This window comes from Peromyscus eremicus, chromosome 8a (genome assembly GCF_949786415.1).
Source record: "Peromyscus eremicus chromosome 8a, PerEre_H2_v1, whole genome shotgun sequence".
Classification (NCBI taxonomy): domain Eukaryota; kingdom Metazoa; phylum Chordata; class Mammalia; order Rodentia; family Cricetidae; genus Peromyscus; species Peromyscus eremicus.
The window spans coordinates 41169370-41186715 of record NC_081423.1 but is presented as its reverse complement, the minus strand read 5'-3'; the positions used below and the strand labels follow the sequence as shown (position 1 = coordinate 41186715).

The 17346-nt window shown below is 46.8% G+C and overlaps 2 protein-coding genes across 3 annotated transcripts in view; one reads left to right on the top strand and one right to left on the bottom strand.

The window, feature by feature from the left end:
* Positions 1 to 589: 589 nt before the first annotated feature.
* On the bottom strand, positions 590 to 14703 carry Cnot8 (CCR4-NOT transcription complex subunit 8). Of its 2 annotated transcripts, XM_059270612.1 has the most exons (8): positions 14561 to 14703; positions 12657 to 12738; positions 8561 to 8767; positions 6729 to 6922; positions 4629 to 4790; positions 3787 to 3931; positions 2898 to 3008; positions 590 to 1177 (listed from the first exon to the last, which is right to left on the bottom strand). In XM_059270612.1, the coding sequence occupies exons 3-8, from the start codon at positions 8675 to 8677 to the stop codon at positions 1028 to 1030; spliced, it is 879 nt and encodes a 292-aa protein (XP_059126595.1). In that variant the 5' UTR covers positions 8678 to 8767; positions 12657 to 12738; positions 14561 to 14703; the 3' UTR covers positions 590 to 1027. The 2 variants fall into 2 exon arrangements, with proteins under 2 accessions (XP_059126595.1, XP_059126596.1); XM_059270613.1 differs by lacking the exon at positions 12657 to 12738.
* Positions 14704 to 14924: 221 nt separating this feature from the next.
* The window catches only part of Faxdc2 (fatty acid hydroxylase domain containing 2), a 35176-nt gene continuing 32754 nt past the window's right edge, over positions 14925 to 17346 (top strand). Inside the window, exons 1-2 of the mRNA XM_059270609.1 lie at positions 14925 to 15598; positions 15837 to 15919. Coding sequence (XP_059126592.1) covers positions 15872 to 15919 — 48 coding nt within the window. The 5' untranslated portion in view covers positions 14925 to 15598; positions 15837 to 15871. The remainder of the gene's footprint in view (positions 15599 to 15836; positions 15920 to 17346) is intronic.

Below are 17346 nucleotides of genomic sequence, written 5' to 3'. Positions count from 1 at the left end.
CCACACCTCATGCCAGTGGTTAAAAAGCAATCTTTATTTTACAAAATTAAAAACATAAATAATATTTACAAGCATCTTAAATATCAGCTTTAATACTTGACATTTTGTAATCATTTCAAATTCAGTTCCCCACAAGCTTTTAAAATGTAAGACCACTCCAAGCTGCTGCCATCTCCGACTTCCCAAGAAGTTTCTGCTTTCTCAAAATTGTACTTTCTGTAGTCATTTAAAAAAAAAAAAAAAAAAACAGTGTGCTTCCTAAATGCCTAACCTTAAAAAACAATAGGCTTCTGAGCACAGCTGTGGGGATGATTCCAGGAGGTCTGAGGTGAACTCCCTTGCTGCCCTGCTCACAAGTACTCCTGTGACTTTTCTAAGACTCAACACTCCAGAGCTCAGCTCTACCACCTGGCCATCTCACATTTCTAAATACAAGCAGGGGAAATGGAAGCTAAGAACACAGCTGATTGAGATCACCCTGCTGAGGACAAAATGGACCTGGAGCATGACCTAGTCTCGGCAGTTCATCTGAAAAGGTGACTTGAGGTGAGGCTCAGGTGCCCGCTAACCACAGAAAGGAGAGCGGCAGTCATGGAATCAATTTAAGTCAGGACTGCCGTCTGGAGAAGCACTGACAGGGCCAGCAGAGCCTGTTGCTGCTGCAGACCTACTTCCCAAGGACACACACCATGTTCCCTGGCAGCCTCGGCTCATCTGAATATCATCAGAGCTGCAAAGCCAAAAGAACAAGAAGGACAACACACAAGAGTCAGATACATTTTACTGGTTTGTTTCAGACATCCCGGAGGTTTAAAAAGGTGTCCACGGAGCCATGGATGCTGGTGGCAGGAGGCAGCAGAGGGGCGTGGGCATGAGGACAAGGAAGACTTGTTTACAGATTCAGAGCAAACCCCTTCTTCTGGATCTAAAATAAAGGCATCTTTAAACAGAAACCCAGTCTCTGCTCGGAGCAGACGCCGCAGGTCAGTGGCTGGGAGATGGCCCAGGCGGCAGGATGCACGTGCTGTCACTGCTGCATGTTGTTGATCATGGCCAGGATGCTCATCTTCTCCTGGGCAGAGTCCACATCCTCATTCTGCTTCTGAGCCACGCCCGTGCCCAGGCCATAGAGGCGCCCACAGTACTTGGCATCATCAATACTGTCCTCAAAGAATAGCTGCAGAACAGGACAGAAGCAGCTGAGAAAGGGGCCAGGAGTCATGCCACCTCCCAGCTCCTCATGCCTTGACACTAACTCAGCGACACCAAACATCTCCCACACAGGCACCGGGCTCTGCTTCCTAAACAGACTTGGTATTCCTATGATCTGTCACTGCTGGGAAGCCTGGGCTGCTGCCAGGCAAGGCAGTGACTAAGAACTCAGGTTTGCCAAGTCACTTCAACTCCATTCCATCATGGTTCCTTATTCATAAATGTCACGAAAACAAGGTGAGGTGGCGCACACATGGAATCCTAGCACCTGAGGTGAGGCAGAAAGTGACTAAGGAGATCATGGACAATGAGCACTCACCAGCAGCTCAACCTTACTACCACTGGGCAAGAGCTGTCCAGTCCAATCACAAGATGTTGAGCACAGCTCTGGCCAGAAGCACCACCTCTGCTAAGTATAACAAGAAACATCTCCAAGGCATTACCAAATGTGCCAGTTGGCAACCATTGATCTAATACACTTGTTACTATTTTGATTGAAAATATTCCTAGAAGTCCTTGTGTTGAAGGCTTAGCACCAACTTGAAGGGTTACCAGGAAATGGTAAAACCTTGAGGAGGTGAAACTTAGTTGGAGGGAGTGAAGTTGTCAGGGCCAGCCCCTGTACTCAGCCTCTTCCTCTCTTCCCAAGCCACCAGAGATGAACAGATCTCCTGCCAGACCCTAGCATTCTGATGCTCTGGCTTGCCAGAGCAGACAAAGCCACCCAATCATTGGCTAAAATCTCTTAAGTTGTAAACCAAACTAGTCCTTTGTAGTTGATGGCCTCAGTTATTTTGTCAAAGCCACAGAAAACTAGTTAAATCAATACCTGAACTTGTAATAGTGCTTAAAAGCAGCAAAAAATAAATATAACTAGTTATGACAGCTCACAGCTGTAATCCCAGACTTCAGAGCCCGAGGCAAGGGTTCAAGGACAGGCATAAGCCTTTAACCCCAGCACTCAAGAGGCAGATCTCTATATAAGAGTTTAAAGCCAGTCAGGGATACACAGTCAGACACAGATAAATAAAAAACAATAAATTAAAAGAAAAATGTCGGGCTAGAGAGATGGCTCAGAGGTTAAGTGCACTGACTCCTCTTCCAGAGGTCCCGAGTTCAATTCCCAGCAACCACATGGTGGCTCACAACCATTTGTAATGAGATCTGGTGCCCTCTTCTGGCCTGCAGGGATACATGCTGTATACATAAAATAAATAAATAAATAAATCTTTAAAAAAAAAAAGAAAGAAACCATTAAAAAAAAAAAAAGAAAAGAAAAGAAAAATGTCAACAAAATTGTAACTTTTCTTTTCTTTTTCTCTTCTTCCTTGAGGTAGGGTTTCTCTGTATAGCCCTGGCTGTCCTGGAACTCAACTCTGTAGCCCAGGCTGGCCTTCAACTCAAGAGATCCACCAGCCTCTGCCTCCCAAGCCCTGGCTGGGATCAAAGGCGTGCACCACCACCACCCAGCTTTCACTGTAATTTTCAATCATATTCTTCCTCTTCAAACATATTTTAAAACTGACAGAGTAGGTAAGTAAACCGAAAGAGAAATTCATCTTCATTAGAGAAACAATCCTTAGCCCAAGGGGGTAAACTAACAAACAACACTCCTACTGTAGAAAGCAGAAGAAAAGAAAGGAGCAGCTTCCTCAAAACTCAGAGGCCTCACACTGGAGCATTACCTCTTTCATCCTGAAGAAAGCCATCCCTGTCAGCAGGGAGTCTGAGCCTGCTTGATGCTGCCTTCCAATCCTCTGCAAATCCAACTGATCGGCCACCTCCTGAAGACCTCCCTAGAGGACAGAAAACAGAGATGTCACATACCAATGCTATTCTCCTGGACTCAAGGAAAGTCGCCTCTCATCTAACAGGCCTCAGTAGCCATCTCTCAGGTTTTCCCTATGTTCTTCCCAAACAATACACTATGTGCACGCAGAGATGAGAAGACAACTCTCCCAAGTCAGTGCTCTCCTACCACACGGGCTGCAGAGATCGGACTCAGGTCCATCAGGTTTGGCAGCAGGCACCTTCACCCACTCAGCCATCTCACAGGCCCAACTCTTTGAACTTCTGGTTTGTTTTGTTTTGGGGGGAAAGGGTTTCTCTGTGTAGCTTTGGAGCCTGTCCTAGAACTCACTCTGTAGACCAGGCTGTCCTCGAACTCAGAGATCTGCCTGTCTCTGCTCCTCAGTGCTGGGATTAAAGGTGTGCCACCACCATCCAGCCTTCTTGAACTTTTAAAAAGTTAGAAACCCTCAGACTGTAGGCCAGTGCGGGACTGTCATGACATACTGCACATAGCTTCATGTCACCAACCTCTTTGGGAGGTTCTCAGCCTAAGAGGAAGGCAGCCAGCCTCAAGAGGCAAGAAATCGGGCCCTTTTGGTGCCCAAGCTACCAACGAAGACAGCTACAGAGGAAGGCCTGCCCACTCAGCTCAATCAACACCCTCTCTAGAGAAGACTGGCCGACCTCAAAAAAACATGCTGAATACATCAGTAAAGCAAGACAAGTCTTGGGCTTGGGGTTTGCTTGTTTATTACGAATACTAAGGAGAATGTTGTCTGTTACCTTAAGATTTTTGCAGCTCTTCATCAGGTATTTCACATCGTAAATGGATGGGAAGAAAAGATTCAGGATGTGGAAAAACTCATGTTCTTCTTCTGGCAATCGAGAATCTGTCAGCAGCTTTACCATGTAGCCGAAATCGTAACCACTGCAGGGAGAACGAAGCAGGTGTCAGAGAGCAGCTCAGCCCCGCCGGAAACCCCGCAGGGTTTAAAAATGCCTCCTGAGGCAGGCTGGGCCCTGACTAATCTGAACTTCACATTCAGGAAGCTACCACGGGAAGCAAACAAGAACCGGAGAGTTTGTGTTCATTTGATTCATCGAAACTCAACTGAAGGGGCCACAGCGAAGGATCAGCTAAAAGAGCAATCATGAGGATCAGCGTTCAAATCCCAGCACCCAAGTCAGAGAGCTCACAAATTCCTGTAACTCAAGCTCCAAAGGGTCCAACATCCTCTCTGGACTCCCTGGGCACCAGCACAGGCACACACTTGCATATACACACACCTTTAAAGACAAAAACCCTCCAAGAGTATTGAAAGAATATCTGCCATCTGAAGACCTTAGAAAGGACAAGCCACACCAGGCTGAAAACAACCAAGCACACAGCACCCACCATCCACCTGGAATACAGCACTGAGGATATGTGAAGCAAAGCCTGTGTATGTGCTCCAGGGCTCCCTAAACACTGGACACACGAGCACCAGCACCACCTCCAACTTCACACTGCCGCCGCCAAAGAGGACTCCAATCAACACGAGTTCAGTTCCTCTCCAATGCAGCCCAAAGTCCGAAGGAGGAAGCTGTGAAGGAAGAGACAGAGGCCACGGTGCCCAGGAACTGACCTGTGAAATGAAAGCCACTTGACATTGTCACAGAGAACCACTCCCGATGTCATAAGCAGCTCTGCGAAGTGCAGTGTGTCGATCCCTTCCTCCTCATGCTTCTGGAACTGCAGCCCTGAGTTTGCAAGGAGGTCGATGGAATCCTGGGAGTACATATCCTCTCTGAAAAACAAGAGGTCAGTGTGAGCCGGGGGCGTAATGAGACAGAAGCAGAAGGAAAAAATATCACCATCCGCTCATAATTTAGAAACACAGCATCCCTGAAACACCCCACAAACCGACAGATACATATTTCCTAATTACAGAAGATCAACATCCTCTTACTTTAGTGTTTGTAAGTAACTGAATGAGTTAGAGTTGTAAGCCACCATTTGAGTGCTAAGAATCAAGCCCAGGTCTTCTGGAAGGGCAGCCAGTGCCTTAACCACTGCCTTAACCCTTCCAGCCCATTTTTTTGGTTTTGTTTTTAATCTCTTTAAAAGATTTATTTATTTTATGCATATGAGTGTTTTGTCTGCACGTACATCTGCACACCAGAAGAGGGCACTCAGCCCCCATTATAGACAGCTGCCATGTGGTGGCTGAGAATTGAACTCAGGACCTCTGGAAGAGCAGCCCTAGGTGCTCTTAACCACTAAGCCATCTATCGAGCCCTTGTTTTTTAATTTTTAATCATTCATATTTTTACTTCCTTGTACTATTTACAATAGAATTATACAAAACAAATGAAACAGAACTAAAACAAGTTTATTCTAAAAATAAATAATCAAAAAGGAGGGGCAGGAGAGGAGGCTCAGAATATAAGAAGTCTTGCTGCCCGTGCAGAGGACCCAGGTTCGGTTCTCAGCACCCACATGGTGGCTCACAACTCTCTATAACACCAGTCCCGGGGGGATCTGATGCACTCTTCTGACTTCTGTGGACACCAGGCATATACATGATACACAGACATACATGCAGGCAAAATATTCACACACATAAAATTTAAAAATCTTTTAAAAAAGAAAATACCTCCTGTTGCAGAATATTTGATCACACTGTGTAAAAATGTGTCACTGTTTTATTCTGATTGGTTTAATAAAGAGCTGAATGGCCAATAACTAGGCAGGGGAGGAGAGGAAGGATTTCCGGGGAGAGAAAGGAACTCTGGTGCATGAGGGATTAGCCATCAAGACACAGAGGGAGTCGGATGTACAGACTGGAGAAGAGGTAAAGAGCCACTGGTTAGGGTTAAGAGCCAGTGGGACAAGCCTAAACTAAGACCAAGCTTTCATAGTAAGTCTCTGTGTCATTATATTTGGGGGCTGGCAGTCCAAAGAGTGTCTGACAAGAAAGACCGGCCACAACCTACTCAGATCTTTTGCGAGTTTTTTGTTTTGTTTTTATTTTAAGGTAGGGAATTTGAGACAAGTTCCATTATGTAGTCCTGGCTGTCCTGGAACTTATTATATAGACCAGGCTGGCCTTGAACCTACAGAGATCTGCCTCCTGACTGCTGGGATTAAAGGTGTGCACCACTACAGCCTAGCTTCTGCCAATTTTTAACTGGGTTGTCTCCCTTCTGTGGTACTGGGGAATAAATCCATGGCCTCAAATATGCTATTCCACTGAGCTACACACCAGCTTACATTTTCTTTTTAGGCTAAATCACAAGAGTTCTTTAAGGAAAACTAAGCTTGGCAGACATAGTGTGTATGCCTACAGTCCCAGTACCATGAAGGCAAAGGCAAACAGATCTCTGAGTCTGAGGCCAGCCTGATCTACATAGCAAGTTCCAAGACAGCCAGGGCTACATAAAGATCCTATCTTAAAAAAAAAGGAAAACTCCTCTCTGTTTTAACACCTACGTTTGTTCATGAAGCAAAAATATAATTAGTGTGTAGTAGCACACACCTTTAATCCCAGAATTCTGGAGGCAGATTTCTATGAGTTCAAGGGCAGCCTGGTCTACATAGCAAGTTCCAGGACAGCCAGAGATATATAATAAAGACCCTGTCTCAAAAAAAAAAAGCTTTGGTTAGTAAAACCTCCAGCAATCAGTTCAGTCCACTCAACTGTAGCCATCTAAGAATAACACCGAGAGTCTCTCAGACAACTTACGTCAGGTTGAACTTGAAGTTGAACTGCCATGTGTTGATTCCAGAAGGGTACTCCCCTTTCTCATTTGTGAATGTGAGGCCCAGCTGGATGATTTTCAGAAGGTCAACATTGCACCGCAAAAGCTGATACTGGTAATCTATGGAGCTTCGAAATTCACCAATTGGTCGAACCACAACACCCGGAAACTCTGTGTCCTAGAAACAAAAGCCTCTCACCATTAAGTCTCACCAAACAGTGGGTGCTGAGCCAGCAACTCATGAGCAAAATTGCTCTTCAGTTTATAGAAGTCCCAAGATAAGCTCCCAAAGTCTGCAACACAACAGGACACAGGACAGGGACTAGGTTATGTGCATTGGTGTCTTGCCTGCATATGTCTGTGGGAGGGTGTTGGACTCCCTGGAACTGGAGTTAGAGACAGTGGTGAGCTGTCATGTAGGTGCTGAGAATTGAACCTGGGTCCTCTGGAAGAGTAACAAGTGCTTTCAACTGCTGAGCCATCTCTCCAGACCCCAGGCAGGAGCTTCTAATATGAGGTAAATACAAATACAGCCAGGTTGGATGTGGTGGCTCACAGGCTCTTTGCTCCTTCACATTAGTTTCTTTGTGTGACTCACACTTGAGAGCAGCATGGCTGCTGGCCTGCCGTTCAGAGCTCTCATCTTGGTCCAGTCTTTGTACTAAGGACAAACGCAACCTTCTTCTTCTTGAGTGACTATCTTATTGCCGTGTATATATAAAACCTTTTCCCCCTTATGAAGCCCAGACTGACCTAAATCAGTCTTAAACCCCTGATCCCCCCCCCCCCAAGTGTCAGGATTACAGGCTCTTAGTCTGTTGGGAGAGCTTGTGAGACTAGCACTTCTCATGGACCGAGTAGTGAAAGCAGGGTTTGAAGACAGTGGCAAGTAGCAAGCCTGGAGTGGAACAGAGCACCTGCTTGCCCAGGGGCTGGTCCAAGACAAGCCTCACTTTACTGAGGTCAGGCAGGAGAGTGAGCCACAGAGTACCAGAGCTTCCCATTTGACCAGAAATGCCAGATCTGGAATTTGACATCTCCTAACTTTTCAGTGCTAGCAACAAAATGTTTTGAGTATTTTGAAAACAGAAGACAGGCAGGCATGCTGGCAGATGCCTGTAATCCTAGCACATGGGAAATGGAGGCAGGAGGTCAGGAGGTCAAGTCATCCTCCTTATACACAGCAAGTTCAAGAGGAGCCTGTGTTACATGAAACCATATCTCCAAATTTAATTAAGAAATAAATACCAGCCGGGCGGTGATGACACACGTCTTTAATCCCAGCACTCAGGAGGCAGAGACAGGCGGATCTCTGTGAGTTCGAGGCCAGCCTGATCTACAGGGCGAGATCCAGGACAGGCACCAAAAATACAGAGAAACCCTGTCTCAAAAAAAAAAAAAAAAAGAAAGAAAGAAAGAACGAACGAACTACCACATGGTCAAATGCACACGTGTGAAGAGAAACACCTATGGGGCTGAGGCAGGTCAGATGCTAGAGCACTTGTCCAGCACCACACATGCAATGGGCACAATGGTGCATACTGATAATCTCTGCTAAGAAGGCAGAAGCAGGAAGATCAACATAAGTTCGTTTCCAGGCATGCCTTGGCTACCTAGGGAGTGCTGAGCTAGCCAGAGCTACCTATCCAGATCCTAAAATAAACAAAAATAAAAACATAAAAGACTTTCAAACAGAGGAACATTACAAAAACTCGTAATAGAGGCTGTGCCCTCCTCAGAGATACTGGCTCCCTTGACTCACAGAAGAACTGCAGATTTCTGTCAGTCTAACCTTTGGTGGCAAGGACCTACTCACCATGGCGATGTAGCTATAGCTGAGGACAATCTCCCGGATCTTCCTCATCTCTTCTTCAAGGTTGCTGGCCCACACCTCACAGATGACCTGACTGTTTTCCACAAGTGCCGCTGGCATCCTGAAGGCACCTGAGGAGCCACCGTGAGTCAACTATGTTAGCGAACAAGCCTCCTTCTGTTTGATTGGATTGTCCACACTGGCTCCAATCTAGATTTAAAGATTTTGAAATCACGTAAGTTTACATTATGGTGTACGATGCCAACTAAACAAACATCAAAATTGTATTTTAGCCAGACACAGTGACCCATATATACGATCCTAACATTCAGGAGGCCAAGGCAGAAGGATGGAGAGTTTAAGACCAGCCTGGACAACCTACCGCATCCATTCAAGGTCAGCCAGGGCTATATAGCAAGACCCTGTCTCAAAACAAACAACGGGCAATGGTGGCCCTCGCCTTTAATTCCAGCATTTGAGAGGCAGAGGCAGAGTTCAAGGCAGCTTGGTCTCCGGAAGAGTTCCAGCATAGCCAAGGCTGTTACACAAAGAAACCCTGTCTCGAAACATTCAAAAAAAACAAACCTGAGTTTTACCATAACTTCATTAACACAATCAGTACATGCAGCCTCCACTAGCTAGGAAGTGTTTACAATTGCCTTTGTCAAGTCGTTCTCTTTCAATACAAAGAAAAGCCCGACTTGCTAACCTCAACTCCCTTTTTTCAAGACAGGGTTTCTCTGTGTAGTTTTGGTGCCTGTCCTGGACCAGGATGTAGACCAGGCTGGCCTCGAACTCACAGAGATCCACCTGGCTCTTTCTCCTGAGTGCTGGGATTAAAGGCGTGCACCACCACCAGCCTAACCTGAACCCTTAACAATGACATTTAAAAAGGGAAGTTATTCGGGGTATGATGGCACACAACTTTAATCCCAGCACTCAGGAGGCAGAGGCGTTTCTCTGTGAGTTTGAGGCCATCTTGGTCTACACAGTGAGTTCCAGCACAGCCAGGGCTACACAAAACACTGTCTCAGGAAAAAAGGAGGGCAGTTACTAGTGTCTATGCTTTTTTAGATTTGTTTTATTTTTGTGTGTACATGCATGTCTTTATAACATGTTCATGCAGTACACAAAGGCCAGAAGAGGGCATCAAATCCCTTGGGACTGTATTTAGAGATGCTTGTGAACCATTGTGTTGGTGACGTACTGGGAACCACACCTAGATTTTCTGCGAGAGCAGCAAATGCTCTTGGCTGCCGAGGCATCTCTGCAGCCCTGTGAGGTCTACTTTTAAGAGATCATGAAGAAGCTAAGCACTAACTCCACAATAAGAACCGGGTGGTAGGACTAGAGAAATGGCTCAGCAGTTGAGCACTAGTTACTGCTCTTGCAAAGGACCCAGGTTCAGTTCCTAGTACCCACAGGGTAGTTCACTTCCATCCATAATTACAGTTCCAGATGGTCTGATGCCCTCTTCTGGCCTCCACAGGCACCAGATAGACACATGGTAAGCAGACATTCTGCTGGCAAAACATTCATACACATAAAGTAATTTTAAAAAAAAATGGCATTAACTTGGGAAGTTAAACACACGTTAGAGATCAGTGTAGCAAGTAAAAATAATTCAAGGCCTGAAGAGATGACTCAGTTGGTTAAGAGCACTGGCTGCTCTTCCAGAGGTCTTGAGTTCAATTCCCAGCAACCACATAGCAGCTCACAACCATCTGTAATGAGATCTGGTGCCCTCTTCATGCAGACATACATGCAGGCAGAATACTGTATACATAATAAATCTTACAAAAAACAAGACAGCCAGGACTACACAGAGAAACCCTGTCTCGAAAAACCAAAATAATAGTAGTAATAATAATAATAATAATAATGATTCAAGCAGGAGCTGGCCGATGATCTGTACCACAGGAGAAAGTACTCAGATGGGTCAAATTCAACATAATCTAAGCTCAGAAAAACACTGTCACTACAAAAAATCAACACAGAGCTCATATTTAGCAAAACAACTCCAGGATTGATCCTTGACACCAAAACACACACATCCCATGAGAAGGTGCTTTGGCATTAACTTGGGAAGTTAAACACAAGTTAGAGGCCAGTGTAGCAATATAGGGAAGCCCTGGGGTGGGGGTGTACAAAAGGGCATAAAAGCTTCCTTTTTTAAAAATACTTTTTAATATTTATTTTTATTATTTTATTTGTCTGCATCTGTGCACCATATGTGTGTTTGGTGTCCAAGGAGGTGGTGAGCCTCCATGTGATTGCTGGGAATCAAACCCAGGTCTTTCACTTTCATAAGAAGTGCCCTTAACCAGTAAGCCAACTCTCCAGCCCATAAAAGCTTCCTTTCAATGCAAACCCACTGTATAGAGTCTCAACACAATATGTAATGGTGGGCTCCAGTGCACATGGGCAAAAAAAAAAAAAAAAAAAAAAAAAGTAAATGAATTTGAGAGCAAATAAAAATAAAAATAAAGGTAACAATAACAGTAAATGAATTTGAGGAGTTTCTAAAGACCAGAACAAGGGAAATCCTTGTTTTCTACCTCAGAACTGATAGGTGACAGAGACTCCAGAAGAGAGTAAGGATCATTGTTTTTGTTTGGGTTCAGTTTCTTGTTTTTGAGACAAGGTTTCTCTGTGTAACAGCCCTGGCTATCCTGGATCTCGCTCTGTAGATCAGGCTGGCCTGGAACTCAGGAGGCCTGTCTTTGCCTCCTGAGTGCTGGGATTAAAAGCGAGCCCACCACCACCACCACCACCTGGCTGAAGATCGGTCTTAATGCTGTCTACTTCTCCTTATAAGACCTTTCATTCCAGGCAGTCTACACTTCACAGATGCTTCCTTGAAACTAAAAACTTAAGTGACTGTGTGGTAGCTCCCAGCATACACACACATTTTGGCAGCTACCTCTTAAAGGCGCAGTCCATTTCTTCTCCTGTTTTTGTTCTATTAATGAAAGCTTGCAAGTGAACTAATAGAGGGCAGGAATGATGTACATTCACAATGAATGTGCAGCAAATTCAACTTCCTGACAACTGAGAAAATGTTTGCTCAGAGTTCCCCAGACTGACCTCTAAACTTGTAACAACCCTCCTGTCTCTGCCCCCCAAGTGCTACAGTACAGGCTTGAGCCACTTCATTTGGCTCCTGAAGTCACTTTCCATGCCTATGAAACAGGTGCCAGGACCTTGTTTTCCTGGGCACAACCACGAACTACAGAAGGTAAGTAAGTGGGTGTCACTCCTGAACTTTTCAGAGATGTTCCCATTCAAGCAGAAAGGATACAGGCATAAAGAAATAAACAAACAAACCGCCTAAAGTTGTTTAAGAGGGAATTTGTTTCAGGATGTCAACCACTTTCAAAGCTACTGCTTTCTACATTATCTGGTAAAGGAGGACCTGCACACAGGAGCAGAGACACCGGCAAAGACCCACAAGACATTCCTGCAGCAAACCTTTCCCTAGCAAATCTGCGGGAATATGAACAGCAGACTCTGTCCCGAAAGGCAGTGCTTTCCAAGTGAAGAAGAACCAAGAGGAGAGTGGTGGCCCATGCCTCCAGAGGCCAACCTGTGTGCTAAGGCATAGATAGTTCCAAACCAGCCTTGGCTTGGGACCAGGCAGATCTGCGTGAACTTCCTGGGCGTAATGGCTGCAGGGGAGAGAGAAAACAGCAACCCAACACAGGCCAAGGGCCTCCACTTTGCAGCTGGGGAGCCCAGACCCCAAGAAGCAACACAGACTTCTCTTTTTCAGCCTCTCCCCCATATCTCAGAGCAGAATAAGCCTATGCTTTCAAGTACAGTTATTGGTATAACACAGCCTCTAAAGTAACCTCATTATTGAAGTTACAACCAAAAGAATAATAATGAATTTCATAACTCAAAGAAAAAACTGACGTAAGATGGCAATCTGCACTCAGGAGGCTGAGGGAGGGGCACCAGGAATTTGAGGCCAGCCAGGGCTACAGAGGGAGACCCTGATTTTATTTTATTTCATTTTATTGTTTTGGTTTTTTTTTTGAGACAAGTCTCTCTATGTAGCTCTCGCTGTGTTAGAACTCACTCTGGAGACCAAACTGACCTTGAACTCAGAGATCCACCTGCCTCTGCCTCCAAGTGCTGGGATCAAAGGCATGCGCCACCACAACCAACCAGCTGAGACTCTGTTTTTAAAAGAAAAGAACACAAACAAAACAGACCAGTTTGGCAGTAAAGGCACTTGCTGCCACGCCTAACTCCCCCCCCCCCCCCCCCCCCCCGCCCCGCCCCCAGCTGAGGACCGAACCCAGGGCCTTGTGCTTGCTAGGCAAGCGCTCTACCACTGAGCTAAATCCCCAAGCCCTGCCACGCCTAACTTAAGTTTGAGCCCCAGACTCGATTGATGGAAGAAATTGACCCCCAAGTTATAATGACTTCCACATGGCCAACTTGGCACATATGTACACACAATAATAATAATAATAATAATTATTATTATTATTATTATATAAACATACAATAATATAACAATACTATTATCTAGCTTACAGAAAAGATATAATAATAATATAATAGTTTAAAGGAGAAGAATGGGAGCTGGAGTGATGACTCAGCAGTTAAGAACACTTGCTGCTCTCCCAGAAAACCAGAGTTTGGTTTCCAGCACTCATGTGGGTTGGCTCACAACTGTTTGTACCTCCAGCTCCAGAGAATGTTGACACCTTTTCTGCCGACTTTTGACACCAACACACATGTGACAAACATGCACAAAGAGACATACTTAAACAAAATAAAAATTAATCTCTAAAAAAAGTATCCTTCAAAATTCCTTAGGGAGGTTTGGAGATTGAGTCTGAATTCTTTATAAAAAAAATTTTTTTTAATGTGTATTTTGCCTGCATGCACAGATATGTACACCATATGCATGCCTGGTGTGATGGATCCCCTAAACTGGAGTTACAGACAGCTGTGAGCTGCCATGTGGGTGCTGGGAATCGAACCTGGATCCTTCAGATTAGCAGCCAGTGCTCTTAACCGCTGAACCATCGCTTCAGCCCCGTCTACATTCTTCTTTAAAATTTTATTTTATTTTTTCTTTTTCCTTATGGGTATGTGGAAGAAGTGTTATGTGCATGTGAGTGCAGTGCTGGCAGGGCCCAGAAGAGAGTACTGGATCCCGTGAAGCTAGAGTTATAGGTAGCTGTGACCCACTTGATGTGGGTGCTGGGTACCGAGCCTGTCCTCTGCATAAGTAGAATGCACTTTTAACAGATGAGCGATCTCTCCAACCCCTTGAATCAAAATTTTGATCACACCATGCAATATTTGCCTCAGTAAAACTTGATCCCCACTGCAGCTACATTTGAAACTGCAAAAGGGAAAGGTGTTCACAGAAAGGCACACGCACACGCACACGCACACACTCTCTGTCCTGTGCAGGCTGCAGAGCAAAGACCACTCCTGATTATCCAAACTTTGGAGCAGAGGTCCCTGTGCATCTAGGTGAGCTATGAAGAGCAAGTAGTGAGAAAGCCAGAAAAATGCTCTTCCTGCCAACAGTGCAGACCGTTCAGCTGAGTGTCTCCTGCTCGTCTGGTTCTGTTTTCGCCAGAGCGTCTGGGAAACAATAAGCTTCACTTCCCTGTTTCAGAAGACTAAACAAAGACTTTGCCGTGCAAGACTGGCGCAGGAGGAAGCAGCGGCCCGTTAGAAGAAATGGCAACAGGTCCCCTCCGGAGCGTTCCAGCTCACAGCCCTGGACTCTGCCGGCGCCCCAACCAGCTTGCTGGCTCTCCCAGGGTGGCCCTACCACGCAAAGCTGCAGCACCCCAAGATCCGAGCAGGGCGGCCTCCGGCCTCCCCCACCACTCATTAAGGCCTCCAAGCCGGACTCCGGGGACCCGGAGCACCGTGGCCTCGGCGCCTCAGTGTTCCCGTGTGTAGGATGGGTCGCCACGGAGGCACTTCCGCCCCACGCTCCTACCCTAAACAACCCTGCCCGCTTACCCTGGCTGGCGGCCCCGCCGAGCGCGGGCTGGCAGCCGAGTCCGGGCAGCAGCGGCCCTTGACCCGGAGCTCTCTTCCCTCTTGCCCCGGATCCGCTCCAGGAACCCAGCGAGCCAGTGAGACGCGAGCCCCGGTGCCCAGAGAGGCCGACGATGCGCACCAAACCAGCGGGCGGCGCCGCTCTACCCTTCGGCCCTCCCGACTCGCCTACTCTCCCGCGTCACTCTAGGCGGGCACGCGCCCGCCCGTCCCCGCTCCGCCCCCAGTGCGCGCTCAGGTGACTGCGCCCCGCCTCTCTGCGCAGGCGCAGAAGGAGGGGGGCTGGGCGTTATTGGAGGACGCGTGCGCAGACTGAGGTGTGACAGACATGCCACCTCAGACGGCGCGAGACAGCACAGACCGGTCCGTGCCTAATCCTTTACGACTCCAGCTGGGTTCTGGGGTGTCCTGAGTCGCGCCGCGGGGAAAGACGGAATGTAAAGCTGGTCCCGAGGGCGTGGCCCCTCCGACCAAAGTCTCCAATCAAGACGCCCTCCCTAATGTCAGGGCGCATTACGACTGTTGGTTGGAGGTGATGGCGCAGGGCACATGGGGTGTGATTTCTCATTCACAGAACATCCGCCCACGGAACCCCTTCTGGGTGATCATTAGCTGGGGGTTGGGGAGCGCCACCAAACCGAGTCATGAATGAGGTCAGCTGAGCACGGCCTCCCAGGACCTGGCCGGAGCATTGCCATGGCAACCGGATGGCCTAGGCAGTGCAGCATTCGGGCCTGTGCAGTGGGCTCCTAGCGCTGCTGCGAGCGAGTGCAGAGCGCCGGGCAGCCACGAGTCGGGAAGACGACCAGAGCCTTCCACCCTCTGTCCTGCTGGGGACAGGGCTCTGTTGGCCGCGAGGCCAAGCTGGGATGCACCGTCGCCTCGTGCTCTCCTGAGAGGCAAGAAGACTAAGGCCTCGCAGGAGCCCCGCCCCTTCCCCGGGAGGAAGTGGGGAGCCTAGTACGGCTCCAGCCTCCATCCCTCTTCAAGGGGCTGTAGGTAAGCGTACAGCAGGTGTCCCCCTTCTGACATCCCATCTCCTAGTCACTCTGCTCTCTTCATTTTAAACTTTTGTTCCTGAAGAGATTCCAAAATGACTTCCTGGCTAAATAAGAGCGGGCTTTCAAACGGGATTGCTGAAAGCTATTCTCCAGAGAAGTGAAATCCCACAACCAGCCTTTGGGGTAGAAATGTCAAGGGCAGTTTCTGAACCCCAGCCTTTGCTTCATCTTTCCAGATCTGTAAAATAGTGACACGGATCTCAAAGTTGTGATGAGGATGAAACCCTCGATAGAGCAACCACCGTGGCACCACAAAGAGGTGAGAGCAGTTAGTAACTGTATCCGCCGTGGATTCTCTTTGCAACAATGTTGACGACATTGCTACACAGCCAGCCTCTTCGGAGGTGCGGGGTTGTCTAGGCTAGCTAGACACTGCCTTCCCTCAGTCAGTTCGTGTTCAGTGCGTGTCTGTGCTCTGTTCACCTACTTGTAATTAGAGTCAGGAAAGGGTGGACCTAGCATGTGGTAGTCATGTGAGAAGCCGCCTTTGACATTCTTGGAATTTTGTTTTTTTCTTGCCACCAATAGGCCTGGTGTGCACTGGAAGAGCTGAACAGGAAACATCCGGTTCCCCCCCACACACCCTTCACCTAGAGCTTCTCACAGAACACCGATTGTATTTCAGGAGGCTTGTATTTCAGGAGGCGTTGGAGTAGAGTGTCTGCACTCTAAACAATGGCTGTCAAGCTGCAAACCAGAGAAAGTAAGGTTTAAACACATTTCTTCATAGTTTTGAAAATACAGAGAAACAATGGTTCTAACATGATCTTCTTAAGAGCAGTTGATAGCTCTCCATGGCCAACCTGGCTTCCTCTTATCCCCAGTTCTAAACAAAGGTATGCACTTCTAAAAAAATTGTACACTGTGTGTAAGAAAATAAGATCTAAAATACATTTGAGTTAGAAATATTTTGAATATGGACAAATACCTCCAGGTTAGTACTAAATCAGTTTGTGTGCCCACATTTACAAAACCTGACCTGCTATAAGCCTATGGATTGCTTTCTGTCCCCTGGAGTTGTCACTCAAGGTCTGTCACTTTATATTAATTTGCCCTTCATTAGAGCCAGTACTTAGAAACTGGTTTTGGCCACAAAGTAGCTAAAAAGTGGGTTGTGGAAGCAGTAGTTGGCCGAGTGGTGGTGGTGAATGCTTTTAAACCCAGCACTCAGGAGGCAAAGGCAGATGGATCTCTAGGCCAGCCTGGTCTACAGAGTGAGTTCCAGGACAGCCAGAACTATGCAGAGAAACCCTGTCTCAAAAAAACAAACAAATAAAAGAAGTGGTAGTTTACACCTATAATCCCAGAACATGGAAAGCAGAGGCCAAAAGATTGCCAAAAGTTCTAGGCCAGCCTGGTCTACCTAGTGAGTTCCAGGCCAGCCAGGGCTATACAGGAGATATTGTCTCAAAAATAAATAAATAAGGGCTAAAGAGATGGCTCAGTGGTTAAGAGCACTGGCTGCTTCAATTCCCAGCACCCACATGGTAGCTCATAACTGCCTGTAACTCCACTTTCAGGGGATCTGACACCCTCACACAGACACACATGCAGGTAAAACCCCAATGTACACTAAATAAATAAATCTTAAAAAAATAAGTATTTCAAAAAATAAGTAATTGTTTTAAGTAGATATAAAAACAGGTTAAAGATCAGTGAGATGGCTCAATGGAGAAAACCCTGCCA